The sequence below is a fragment of the Populus alba genome, chromosome 19 (genome assembly GCF_005239225.2).
Source record: "Populus alba chromosome 19, ASM523922v2, whole genome shotgun sequence".
Classification (NCBI taxonomy): Eukaryota; Viridiplantae; Streptophyta; class Magnoliopsida; order Malpighiales; family Salicaceae; genus Populus; species Populus alba.
Window position 1 is genome coordinate 1 of NC_133302.1, and position 14,218 is coordinate 14,218.

The following is a 14,218-nucleotide window of genomic DNA, read 5'->3' on the forward strand; positions in this document are numbered from 1 at the left end:
TCCAGTAACTGTTTTCTTTTTCTCATTATTTACATAAGATACTAATGGGGAAGTTGATCAAGTGGCCTACCGAAAAAATTGCGCAAGGTCTAATTGTTTTCCATGTTAATTCTAACTACAGCAACAGATTGGCTTCCTCGAATGCAACATCCATACAATTAACAAGATATTGGGTGTTGCGGAGCAGATAAAGTATGCTATTTCGTTCACATAATCATGATTCCGCGCAATGTTTGGATTTCGCCGAAGTGCTTAACGCATCCGGAGTGCCAATCTGAAATAGTAATCCCTGCAATGGAGATATTTTAGACAAAAATAATTCACGTGAGGCCATTTCTTGATGCTTCGGATTACAGACAAAAGAAATAATATAGTAGAACAAGTGAGTAGATTGATTTTGAAAAAAAATTCTGTAACTATACTTTGGTAAAGACACAGGCAAAACACCTTTTCCAAGTTTTGTTTTGCCTGGATAAAGTCATTCGTCTGCGGCTTTGAATTTGTCTTGAAGGTGAAGATCGTAAGCAAGATTTTAACCCAACAGCTTCTGCCAAGGAACAAAGAGGATATTATATTTAGTCTGTTTCTGATGAATGAATTCATCAAGGAAGAACACAGATAGTTTTTTGTGCTGTCGCTACATTAAACACGCATTGGACAGTTGATAATTTCCCATTGAAAAAACCCAATTGTTAGAGTAGGATTAATAATAACCATTTTTTAGCTCGTTTTTTTGGATTGAGATATCTTTGACAAAATGTATGCATTAATGGATAGACTACAGCAATAAGATGCGAAAAATGCTTATTGCGGTGTTATTTAGTGACTGGATTCTGTACTAGAATTTTTCAAAAATGAATAAATGTATCAAGCTGTAACCTCGATCCTCGTATGGGTCTTTCTCCCAAATAGACCTGTTCACCGAGAGAGGGCGTAGAATAGTAGTATGAAAACGAGAGAATAATGAAAAACAGGCAGCTCCTGAGGCGAACAATGAATCTCATATCTGCGTGCTTTTAGTAAGGAGTGCTGTTTGACGAGAGTCTAGGCGGAAATAGGAATATGCTAGACCTAAGAAGTAAAGTATTGTCAGAATCATATACAGAGTAAACTGATGAGTTACGGTAAGGTAGTGTAGTGTACCATTTCATGCATATATGTAAAGCTATAGACTGAGATTCCATGCATGCAGAAAGGATTGGGCTGTTATTAGGAGGACCGAATAATGGTTTCTTTGTGGGGAAGACCTGTTGTGGTGTCTTGATTCCAGCTCAAGGTTGAAGGCGGATCTTGTAAAGCTTATTAGCGCATTGGTTGCTATAGTATCTGCATGAGTGTTGTATTAATTAGATGAGAATGTATACTGTATGCACGCCTCCCGATGCCTTCACTATATCAAAATCTGCAGTAACAATGTTCCCTGTCGAGAAACAATCTTGTTGTCAAATTTAAGCTGTACCTATTTGCATAAGGAATGAATCTATGATCTTTTAATTAAATAGATACTGAATATAAACATCAAATAGTATCACCGTTCTTCCTAGACTGTAGTAAGATTCTGTTATCTCCTCATATTACTATCTTCGTGTAAGAGTGCAGCTTGAAGATTGTGTAAAGATTCCGCGATTTTACCAGACAGCGAACGTGGTGATGGTGAGAGACAAAGGCGTGAAGATGCGTGCATTATAGTGTACAATGCAGAGTTGTCCATTTTTACTGAGTATTGGGACATAGTTTTTATGCTGCTTTGTAGTTATGACCGCGCCGGGAGGAAGAATCAACATCCCAGATATGTCCTGTGGTACTTGTATTGCCAATCCTACGAGGTCTTTTGGACTCATTATATTATTTGCTGCACCTCCTGGCTCATCATCTGCTTCGTAGATGGTGTTTCAATGGTGGTTCTGGTCCCCCACAATTAATGTGCCACTGAATATCGCTCTATAAACATAGAAATAAAAATGTCCATGGCCACCGATATGATTAAACAAATTATAACACAAGAAAGGTTAGGAATAAAACTGTCAGATAAAGAGATTAAATCGCAGAACAGAAGCAACAGAACAGAAACGCAATCAACAACATAATTGCGACAAATTAAAGATTTGGTGATGCAGGAGCATCTTTTTTCTCTTGGAGTGGATACCGTGGTGGCATCCATTATGTGACGGCTGTGTCAGGGGACGATGGTGTGGCCCAAACATAAAAGGACCTTTGGATTTATGACTGAGACGCTATCATCTACAACTATAGGAATAAATTTGTCCGCCAACATTATTCTAGGCTTTTGGGATAAACTAGTAGTTTATTCCTGCACCAGTTGGATGTCTTAAATTCGATTTTTGCCACTGGTGAATGATGCAGAGCATTCTCAATGGGGCGGCCCATTCACACAAAAGGACCCCTGCGTTTATGACTGAGATTCTATGATCCATTGAATAAAGGGGTAAATTTATAGTCTAGGCTAACAGGTTGTTCCTTGTTAACGATATTATCCAATCTCCTGAAGATAATACTGATACTGAAGATAAACATGATCAGGGATTGATATCCCTGACCTGACCTGACCTGACCTACTCATACCTGATCATATCTGAACAAGAGAGATTACTACTACTGAAGATAATCGTAATCTCTGTTAACGATATTATCCAATCTCCTGAAGATAATACTGGTACTTAAGATAAACATGATCAGGGATTGATATTCCTGACCTGACCTGACCTGACCTGCTCATACCTGATCATACCTGAACAAGAGAGATTACTACTACTGGAAGATAATCGTGATCTCCAAGCATATCTACAATAAAGATAATATTGATATTGAAGATATAACATGATCAGGGAGATACGATAATTATCAAGAAGTCTGGATACTGGAGAGATCATGATTCAGGGATTGTTACCCTGATCATACCTGATCATACTGCTCATACCTGCTCATACCTGACCATACCTGATCATACCTACACAGGAGATATTCATTGAATCTGAAGATAACGTGATCACATTAGAAAATATGTGTATATCTTATCATTAATTGTACTCTTGATTATATAGGATTGTATTTTGAATTTAAGATGGTATTATAATAAGACCATCATGGTAACAGTAAAAACATTATCAAGGAAAATACATTCTTCTGTATCTCTCTAGCCTTCCCGTCTACAACTCTTCTCTTCTTCTCCTATTCTTTATTTTTTACATGGTATCAGAGCCATTGACTCACGTCACACAAATGGCCTCCTCTACAGAAAATACCTCTGATGATGCTGCTATTAGCATTCCCGCTCTTGTTTCCCCTCCTGCTATAAATATCACAAAACTCTCAAAAGACAACTATCATGTCTGGAAAGCTCAACTAATTCCCTTCTTCCGTGGTCAAGGTTTTTTTGGCTACCTTGATGGAACCATTCCCATTCCATCTAAAGAAATTTATGCTGCTGCAACCTCCTCTGTCATCTCCAATCCTCTCTATGAACATTGGCAGCGCCAGGATGCTGTTATAGTTGCCATTTTGTTCTCTACAATCTCCGAAAATGTTCTTATCCAAGTGGTATCTTACACCACCTCAGCTGCAATTTGGTGTGCTCTAGCCAAATCGTTTTCCTCTCAATCACGTGCTAGAGTTATTCAACTCCGCACTGAACTTGTCAACACCCGTAAGGGGTCACAATCTGCCCATGACTTCTTTATGCAGATCAAACGCATGACAGATGAACTTGTTGTTGCCAGTCATGCTCTTCATTGTGATGAAATTATCTCCTATGTACTGTCAGGTCTTGGCCATGATTATGACTCTCTTGTCACTGCCATCACCGCACGGACAGATCCTGTCACCTTAGAGGAAGTTTATGCCCTCTTACTCACCACAGAAGCACACCTGCAACACAACAATGGACCTCCTATTCAGCCTGCAGTTCATGTAGCTACTCGCCAGCAACACTCTTCTTCCTATAGAGGGCGAAATATGTATAGAGGCAGAGGAAGAAATTTCAGAGATGCTTATTTTCGAGATGCTTCATCCTCTAATAATTCTAATGGCAGGAACCATTTTCATAGAGATGCTATGATATGCCAGGTATGTGATAAACCTGTTCACTCTGCCAAAAAATGCTACCATCGATTTGATGTCACATACCGTGACAATTCTGCAAAAATCAACACTCCGCAAGGGCTAATGGCTACAACAAGGTCTGTTTCTGCATTTTATTGGCACCCTGATACTGGTGCTACACATCATCTCACCAATAACATGGACAACTTAAATCTTCAGAGTGACGACTATACTGGTTCAGATCACGTTCTTGTTGGCAATGGTGCAGGTTTGCAAATCTCTCGTGTTGGTTCTTCTATTTTTACTCCATCCAAAACCCCTTTTGTGCTCAAACAATTATTACTTGTTCCTAAAATTCAAAAAAATCTCATTTATGTTCAACAATTTTGCAATGATAATCTAGTGTTTTTTGAATTTCATGATCAATTTTTTCTTATTAAGGACTACTTGGGGAAAATCCTTCATCGCGGCACCTTTAAAGATGGGCTATATTCCTTCTCCAACCGGTCGAATGACACGACCAAAAGCTTGATGTCTCTTCCCAAGTGCAGGAGTGTCGAAGTAATAAATAACCCGGCAAGACCGGGGTCGAACCACAGAGAGGTTAATTGTATAATTTATAAATAACAAGACAACAACAACAACAACAACAACAACAATAATAATACTCAGTACGTGGCGTTGTTATACCTGAGAATGATCTAAAGATCGGGTCACAGGTTTCCAGCCTATATACTGACTTTATGAAAAGATCAAAGATATATATATTATATAATATAAACAGAATGTAAATAATAATAATAATAACAATGATAATAATAATAATAACAGAAGATGAAGAAATTAAGGAGAACTTTGAGATAAAAGATTAACGTAAGGATTAAACAATGATAAAAACAAATGTCAAGGTTAGAGGATCCACTAATGGTACTTCAAACAAGTATAATATAAACTCTTATTACTCAATTGGAAACCACACATAAAGGAGGTTCCAATCAGATTATAAATTGTTAACATGATTACATTAATTATCTTATTCGAATAAAGCTAATACTTGTAAATGTTGGCAGGCATTCATGATTATAACTTATGTTAACAACAAATCAAGTTCCTTTCATAGCTCAGGTGTCGGTTAAACCATACAGTATGGGCTATGAAAGTGCCAAGTATTTGTTGTACCAAGTGTTACACAACATAAATATAGATTAACCATTTAACAAGCAAAGTATTAAAGTGAACAAGATAACAAATATAAAACATGTTAGTATCCAACGTTAAGGTCCATGTTAAGTTTATATTATACTTGTTCTTACACCATTAGTGTACCCTTTTCACCTTGACATAATTAACTTAGCTAGACATAATAAAAGAAAGAAACATAAATGAGCAAGACAAGAACATAAATGAGAAAGAAGTTAACTAGACAAAGGAAAGGAAATGAAGTGCATAAACTTGATATTAATGAAAGCAAGACATAAGCAATACAAAGAGAGAAAGCAAGAGCATGATCTTGATCTGAACACCAAGATGCCTCAATACATGGTAAGTGCCTCCTTTTATAGGCCAAAATTTGGAACTATTGATTTGTTGACTAATTGATGAGTGGGTGGCCACATCTTGACTAGATAACAATCCTTATCTTCTTGTCTGATCAAGACGTCATTGCTAACATCATAATTTGCCCAGAATCCTCAAGAATGTTCTAGGAAAATTGTCTCAGCTTTCCAACAAAAAAAAGATGAGGTCATTTGGACTTCTAGAACTCAAGATATGGGCTGAACACTAAATAGTGTTTGGGCTGCAGGACAGCTTCGGACTTCTTCGTTGTTCCTTCAATTTGGACTTCAAAACGACCTTTTTCAAATCTTGGGCTCCTCATGAAAGTTGTAGGCCTTTTTCTTACCTTTCCATCCATATAAAGTGGACCTAAATCCGAAATCTAGAGCTCCAGATATGATCCAATTACCGAGCAATGTTCCGGTTTGGACTGCACCGACATCTTCTTTTCTAAGTTTGGCCATCTCTTTGTCCTTTAACTTTCAATGCTTAAACTCATCAATCAATCCTTTTATTTATGTGATAGTCCTGCATTTAAAATGAGCATTTACCATAAATTAAGGTATCTTATAATATCAAACTTGTTATTATAAAACATGCTTTAGTTAAGGAGTTATTGATACTTCAAGTGCAAAATGATGATATAAAACCTTGATAAACATGCACTTTTAAGTATTAATCATCGAACAAATTCTCCTCTCATGCACTCACTGCTGTATGAGAGTCTTATCAAATATGGCACCACCGACTTGGCCATGCATCATTTCCAGTTATTCAAAAAACTATTTCCGCATTTACGTTACCTGTTGCAAATAAAAAGCTTCTAGTTTGTTCGGATTGTCAACTAGCTAAAAGTAGTCAATTATCTTTCCATTCCAGCAATCATAAATCTATTCATCCTTTAGACATAGTGCACACTGATGTTTGGGGACCATCACCCATCTTGTCAAACAGTGGCGCTCGTTATTATGTATGTTTTTTAGACGATTGCACCAAATTCATCTGGTTATTTCCTCTTAAACTAAAATCGAATGTTGAAAAAGTTTTTCTGCTCTTTAAAACTTCAGTTGAACGTCAATTTAATCGTTCAATAAAAAATATTCAATCTGATTGGGGTGGTGAATACCGTCGTATGTCAACACTATTAACTCAAATAGGCATTCACCATCGTAAAGCATGCCCATACACTCATTAGCAAATGGGCGCAGTTGAACGTCGTCATAAACAAATTGTTGAGGTCGGTCTTTCATTGCTTTCTCACTCTAAACTCCCACAACAATTTTGGGAAGATGCTTTTCTCACAGCCACATATATCATCAATCGTCTTCCCACTCCTATTCTCAATCAAAAATCTCCATACGAAATTGTTTTTCGTCATACTCCTGATTATCGTTTTCTTAAAGTTTTTGGTTGTGGATGCTGGCCTTATCTTCGACCATACAACAAACACAAGATTGATTTCATATCTAAAGATTGCATTTTTATTGGTTATAGTTCGGACCATCATGGATATAAATGTCTTGACCTTGCAACAGGTAAAGTTTATGTGTCCCGTCATGTCATTTTCGATGAAAACAAATTCCCATACCAAAATACTGAAAATCATTCGACTATTTCTCCAAACACTACATCAGTTACTGTTTCATTTCCGAACACTTTTCCCTCTATATCACTAACACCTGCAGGTACAAATGCTCCTCCATCATTGCCAAACATGGATGCTCCTCTGCCGGTTTGCTCTTCCAACCCGGAACCATCACCTCCATTACTTGATGTTACAGCTCCATCCTCTCCACCCACGCCACTGCCGCATCCCACAGACATACCACCACCTCCATCCAACAATCACCCGATGGTAACCAGATCAAAGAACCACATTTCCAAACCAAAAAAATCCTCTGATGGACAAACCTTGTATCCCCTGCCCCGAGCACTGCTAGCTACTGCTTCTCCTCCCTACAAAGAACCTACTTCTTTTACTGAAGCCTTAAAATCTTCTCACTGGAGGTCTGCCATGAACACTGAGTTTGATGCCTTGCTCCGGAATCGCACCTGGGAATTGGTTCCTCCATCTCGCAAGTTAAATGTCATTGGCTATCGCTGGATCTTCAAGCTAAAGAGGAAAGCTGATGGTTCTATTGAAAGATACAAGGCACGCCTTGTTGCTAAGGGGTTTCATCAACAATTCGGGGTGGACTTCAATGAAACCTACAGCCCGGTAGTGAAGCCTGCAACAATCTGGTTGGTTCTGTCGATTGCAGTATGTAAACACTGGAAAATTCGTCAGCTGGATGTCCAAAATGCCTTCCTTCACGACACACTTTCAGAAGAGGTTTACATGGATCAACCACCAGGTTTTAAACATCCTCAATTCCCTGAATATATCTGCAAACTCAAGCGGTCCTTATATGGCCTTAAACAGGCGCCTCGTCAATGGTTTTCTCGGCTTGCTGCTGTGTTGCTACAACTCGGATTTGTTGCCAGCAAAGCTGATTTGTCACTCTTTGTTCTCAATGGCACCACCAGCATCATTTATGTTCTTATTTATGTTGATGATATTATCATCACCGGCTCTAATGATGTTGCTGTCCAGGATATTATCCAGCACCTACACACAGAATTTGCTATCACTGATCTTGGTTCTCTAAGTTTTTTCTTAGGTGTTAAGCCTTACGTGATGCTACAGGTCTCTACTTAACTCAATGCATGTACATTGTTGATCTACTCACAAAGTCCAAGATGGATGGTGCCAAGCCGTGTTCAACTCCAACGTCCACTTCTGTCAACTTGACAGCAACAGATACAGCAACGTTTGAAGATCCTACTCTATACAGAAGCATTGTTGGTGGCTTGCATTATCTGTCTTTCACTCGGCCTGACATTGCTTTCGCCGTGCATCATGTTAGTAAATTCATGCATCAACCAAAGCAATCCCATTGGTTATGTGTTAAGAGGATCCTGCGTTATCTCAAGCAAACAATATCATACGGCTTACTGTTGTCTTGCTCCAATTCATTCATATTTCAGGCATTTTCTGATGCAGATTGGGCAGGGGACATAGATGATCGTCGCTCTGTTGGTGCTTATTTTATATTCCTTGGATCCACTTTAATTTCCTGGCGCAGCAAACAGCAAGCTACAGTCGCTCGTAGCAGTACTGAAGCTGAATACAAGGCTCTCGTGGACACGGCAGCCGAACTCCAATGGTTACAATATTTAGCTGCCGAACTTGGTATGCCACTCTCCACAAGTTCCACTCTTTGGTGTGACAATATAGGTGCTACTTATCTATCCTCCAATCCGGTGTTCCATGCCCGAACAAAGCACATTGAAATTGATTTTCACTTCGTCAGAGATCTGGTTTCTCAACAGAAATTGATAGTCAGGTTTTTATCTACTCGTGATCAGCTAGTCGATCTTCTGACAAAACCACTCTCTACAGCACGGTTTAATTTTTTGTGCTCCAATCTTCATGTTTGTGACCTCCCGTCAAGATTGCGGGGGCGTGTTAACGATATTATCCAATCTCCTGAAGATAATACTGGTACTGAAGATAAACTTGATCAGGGATTGATATCCCTGACCTGACCTGACCTGACCTGCTCATACCTGATCATATCTGAACAAGAGAGATTACTACTACTGAAGATAATCGTAATCTCTGTTAACGATATTATCCAATCTCCTGAAGATAATACTGGTACTGAAGATAAACTTGATCAGGGATTGATATTCCTGACCTGACCTGACCTGACCTGCTCATACCTGATCATACCTGAACAAGAGAGATTACTACTACTGAAGATAATCGTGATCTCCAAGCATATCTACAATAAAGATAATATTGATATTGAAGATAAACATGATCAGGGAGTACGATAATTATCAAGAAGTCTGGATACTAGAGAGATCATGATCAGGGATTGTTATCCCTGATCATACTTGATCATACCTGCTCATACCTGCTCATACCTGACCATACCTGATCATACCTGCACAAGAGATATTCATTGAATCTGAAGATAACGTGATTACATTAGAAAATATATGTATATCTTATCATTAATTGTACTCTTGATTATAGGATTTATTTTGAATTTAAGATGGTATTATATAAGACCATCACGTAACAGTAAAACATTATCAAGGAAAATACATTCTTCTGTATCTCTCTAGCCTTCCCGTCTACAGCTCTTCTCTTCTTCTCCTATTCTTTATTTTTTACATTCCTGCATCATTTTTCTGTCTATTCCAAGTGAAATGTAGAAGTGGATAGCTTTACAAATTAAGAGTACCTTCTGAACAAGCACTCAGACACTCAACAGGTTTCCTGGAAAGATTGGCAAGAGAGAATCATTAGTTTATAAATGACAGAGAAGAAAATAAAATGATCTACGTTTTAGATATTTATCAAAGTAAAAGCTTACAAATAGTTCCCTCCCCAAGTACTTTTGAACAGATTTCTGGCAAACCAACAGAAGAATAAAGTTTTGCAGGTTATGAAGTGAATGGTGATGTAAAATGTAGCAGACTTTCAAAATCAAAGGTAAGGCAAGGAAAATGAAATCAATCTTACAGTGTTTCTTTACATTTTGCTTCCGAAGTAAAATTGTTGTATGAAAGATCGAGTTCACTGAACACAAAGATAGATTCCTTAAACATTCAGACATTATTTCTGAAATTTTTAGAAAATTGCACGCACATGTTATAGACAGATACTTGGAAGATGTTGCAGTTGGGTAGCTTTTGGTTATTATCTCAAGATAGAAGCGATGGAGATAGTTGGGACAGGAGAGACGTGTATTTCCTGTTCTTAAAAGTTAGAAATTCATTCCACAGTTGTCTCGGAGATAGATTTATTTTTATATCTTCATATGTGTCACTGCAACAAACACATTTTTGTTGCTAATATATTTGTCTCTTCTAACTTAGGACACTAATCAAATGAAACCTTGGAGATAGTTTGATCATTCATGCACTGAAAACTATCTGAAAACTGGGAAGGATAAACTGTTATCTGCTTCTCATCAGTATAGCTCTTCAAAGACTAGGACATATTATTAAACCTACAGCACGCATCTGTTATAGGATAAGGGAAACCTAAAGTTAATGGATAAAATATATATAAATATATATATTACAAACTAAAATCTCAAAAAAAAAAAAAATGGAGAGAAAAAACATACTAGCGATTGCTTCTTTGGTTGAACCAATCGGGGATGGGCCCTGTAAACATGTTCCATGTAAGATACCTATGCAGAAAGTAAGAATTGTCATTTGGTTGAACATTTGTCCAAGGCTATCATTGCAAAAGATGGTCTGGAGGACAAGTTTATCATCATATTTGCCGTACTCAACCTTGAGAATAACTTGAAAAAAAAATTGAGCCATCGGGTCAGTTCAGGTCAACAATTTTATTAAAACAAATTAATTTTGTTCCATTCCTTTCACAAGATATTGACCCGGTCGGGTTTGGACAGGGTTTGGCTAGGTTGAATAGGTTTGGCAGTTCAATGTCTTGTATGGTTCAACTGGAATCTCGGCCCTAGCCAGGCTCCAATTCAACTTGCCTGAGATTTTCCGGGTCAACCTGCCTGACCTGTCTAGGTTTACTAACCATGCTTATCATATGGAAAACATTAATTTCAGAAGGTAATATGATATAGTATACTAACATTTTCTCCAAGCTTGGTAGGCCATCATAATTTGTTGGAAGTGAACCATTTAATCTGTTGAAACTGAGATCCCTGTTTTCGAAAAGAAGGGGGGGAAACGGGTAAAGACCATGGTTCATAATGCATTTTGAAAGTTATTTACAAATAATAATGTAGCTGCAATCTAAAATCAGCAGCTCTAAGTATCCATGAGATTCACACTTCAATCTTCATGTAGATGAATGACAGAATGGATGATATACAAGGGATAGAGTAAATTACAAAATTTTCAGCTTTGCCATTCTGGTCAAATATATGGGAAAATTTCCTGACAAGTTGCAGTTGCTCAACATCCTGCAATATACATTAATTTCAAGTAAGCTAAATATATATCATGTGTTGTAAATTAAATGTGATCCTGATATGAGAGTATCAGCTGCAAGAATAACTCACAGATACTTAATGTCTTTTATAGATTCTAGGTGGGGAAACTCTGAACCATCTCCAAGTAAGTTACTTATTTTTCTGCTCAATATGAGACAGCATAAAAATGTGAGATGTTCGGGATTAAAGTTGTAACTGAGACCATAAATTTAAAACAAATATCTTACAGATCAGTTAGATTAGCCAAGACAGAGATGTTCAAAGGAATGGGTCCAGTGAAACCACCAGCTTGGATCTCTCTGTTAATACAAAATTAAAGGGGGATTAGGGTTCTGCTTCAGTGATGAGATTCAGAGCTTGTGGTAGAAACTAGCACATACAATGTATCAAGTTGTTTCCAGCTCTGAATAAAATCAGGTATTCTTCCAGTGAAGTAATTGCCGCTAAGCCTTCTGCATTCGCCAAACGGAAAACACAGAATCATGAAACTTGGAGAGTAAAGAGATGCATCTGTCATATCAAATACTGCTACTAATGAGTATGATACACAATAACCATGAGAAATGAGAACCTACAGTTCCTTCAATCCGGTCAGATTAGTGAGAGCCGGTGGTAACTCTCCAGTGAGATAATTGCCACTGAGAGTTCTGCAATCACAAAAGGAGAAAAACACTTGGCATTCAATAATCAGTTAGGACTTAATTTCTAATACAAAAGCTTGAATGAACTGACAGATTCTTCAGGTTAACCAAGCCTCCAAGCTCAGGGGGAACAGTTCCGGAAAACATATTGTCCTGAATGTTCCTGCATAAATGCCAACTCTCAGGATTACTCCTGACTAAACAATTGAACAGATTTAAATATGAAAAGAAAAAAAAAAAAACAAGAAATTGAGTAGTAGAAAAATGCATACAGGTAACTAAGTGTGGTAATCCTTCCCAGATAGCCAGGAATCTTTCCTGTCAAGTTATTCACGCCGACAGACCTGTTGTTTATACAATCTATTAATTACGAGTAAGCAATTCCTTGGCTACAAAACATGAAAGCAGAATTTTCTTACAATGTTTCCAGCTTGGTATTAGCCCATTCAGATGGTATATTGCCACTCAGGTAGTTGGCCCAAAGACCTCTGCAGAGCCGATAAATTAAGTTCTAATAAAACCGAATCATACGATGCAAATTCACGGTGCTCAATCTGTAGAAACGTAATAATTTGAAGCACTGCTTACAGATGTTTAAGGTGTGGAAGTTTCTCGATAGCCTTTGGGAGAGTACCGTCAAGATCTTGCATTTTGAGATATCTGCATTGCAAGAACACATGCACCCATCAACTCCTTTAGTTTTTTTTAAAAAATATTAAGAAAATGACTTATTGAATGGATCTTAGTTAACATGTCAAGTTTGTAACTAAGAATTATGTTAACTTTATAGAAAAAAAAATCAAAATCAATTATAAAAATCAATTATTAATAAATTTAATGTTAAATGATAAAATAGAAAATAAAAGAACAAAAAAACCTACCCAAGTCAACCATGGTCAACCTACAAACCAACAATTCGAGTTATGAGATCGGGATAACTCAAAAGAAAAAAAATTAAAAAAAAAAATATGAAGTTCAATTTCTAACAAACCCGATGTTGAAGGTTGAAATTGTACAAAAAATCAATTAAAAAATAAAGAAAACATAAGTTAACCCGGGCTAATCTATTAAACCTGTAACCTAGAACAAGAGACAAAATAACTTCATAAAAAGGCAAATAAAAAATTTACAAAGCTATTTTTCTAATACATCTAATGTTGAAAGTTGAAATCAAGAAGAAGAAAAAAAAACCAAATCATTTAGACCGAAATAACTCAACGGAAATCAAATAAAAAAAAACTAAAAAACTCGATTCTCAAAAAGTCTAATAGTGGAGGATAAAATTGGAAAACAAAATCAGTTGTTGAAGGGTAAAATAAAAAAAATAATTAAAAAAACTAAAAAATAAACCAAATCAACCTAGGTTTACCTATCAAACCCGTGATCTAGGTAATAAGATCGAGATAACCTCATAGAAATTAAATAAAAAAATAACTAATTCCAATTAAAAAAATATTAAATTTTAAAAAGATAAAAAAAATTAAAAAAATAAATCCGAGTTAATATGTTAAACATGCAACTTAAATCATAAAATTAAAATAAATTTATAAAAAATATATATAAAATGCCACTACCAACATATTTAATGTTGAAATAAAGAAAAAAAATACATGATGTATATAACTTAATAAAAAGAATCGAGCAAAATTATGAAGCATTATGAGTGTGACTGCTTCGCCACACAGTTAGTAATTTGTTAATTCCCTGGACTAGGCCCCGTCAGAATCCTTCAGACCTCAAATTAAAATTGAAAATAAAAGCATGGAGTGGTAAGTGTGAAGAGATATACATGGCCAATAACGTGGCACGGTTCTCCAGGAAATTAGCAATTGCAAACAACTTTATTGTCAGCTTCTAGCTTTCGAGGTAAAATTGTATCATTGCACAGTTTCATATTGCGATTCCAGCCTTTTTTGCTCAGTT

At 36.8% G+C, this 14,218-nt stretch overlaps 1 protein-coding gene and 1 non-coding gene across 2 annotated transcripts; one reads left to right on the forward strand and one right to left on the reverse strand.

Moving 5' to 3' along the window:
- Positions 1-3,741: 3,741 nt before the first annotated feature.
- LOC118038420 (small nucleolar RNA Z247) lies at positions 3,742-3,881 on the forward strand. The gene has a single exon (XR_004685767.1). It is a non-coding gene; the product is annotated as a small nucleolar RNA Z247 (small nucleolar RNA).
- An 8,040-nt stretch (positions 3,882-11,921) lies between these two features.
- On the reverse strand, positions 11,922-12,973 carry LOC118038416 (uncharacterized). The gene is made up of 6 exons (XM_073406732.1): positions 12,884-12,973; positions 12,715-12,783; positions 12,568-12,639; positions 12,387-12,458; positions 12,230-12,301; positions 11,922-12,106 (listed from the first exon to the last, which is right to left on the reverse strand). Exons 1-6 carry the CDS (start codon positions 12,943-12,945, stop codon positions 11,992-11,994), a joined length of 462 nt encoding a protein of 153 aa, XP_073262833.1. The 5' UTR covers positions 12,946-12,973; the 3' UTR covers positions 11,922-11,991.
- Positions 12,974-14,218: the final 1,245 nt, after the last annotated feature.

Excerpts from the sequence above, each read along its gene's own strand:
- LOC118038416 (XM_073406732.1), bottom strand. The coding sequence starts at position 12,945 with ATGCAAGATCTTGACGGTACTCTCCCAAAGGCTATCGAGAAACTTCCA. Across the intron at positions 12,640-12,714 it reads AATACCAAGCTGGAAACATT|GTCTGTCGGCGTGAATAACT; the intron begins GTAAGAAAATTC and ends TATAAACAACAG. Across the intron at positions 12,302-12,386 it reads TTGGTTAACCTGAAGAATCT|AACTCTCAGTGGCAATTATC; the intron begins GTCAGTTCATTC and ends TTGTGATTGCAG.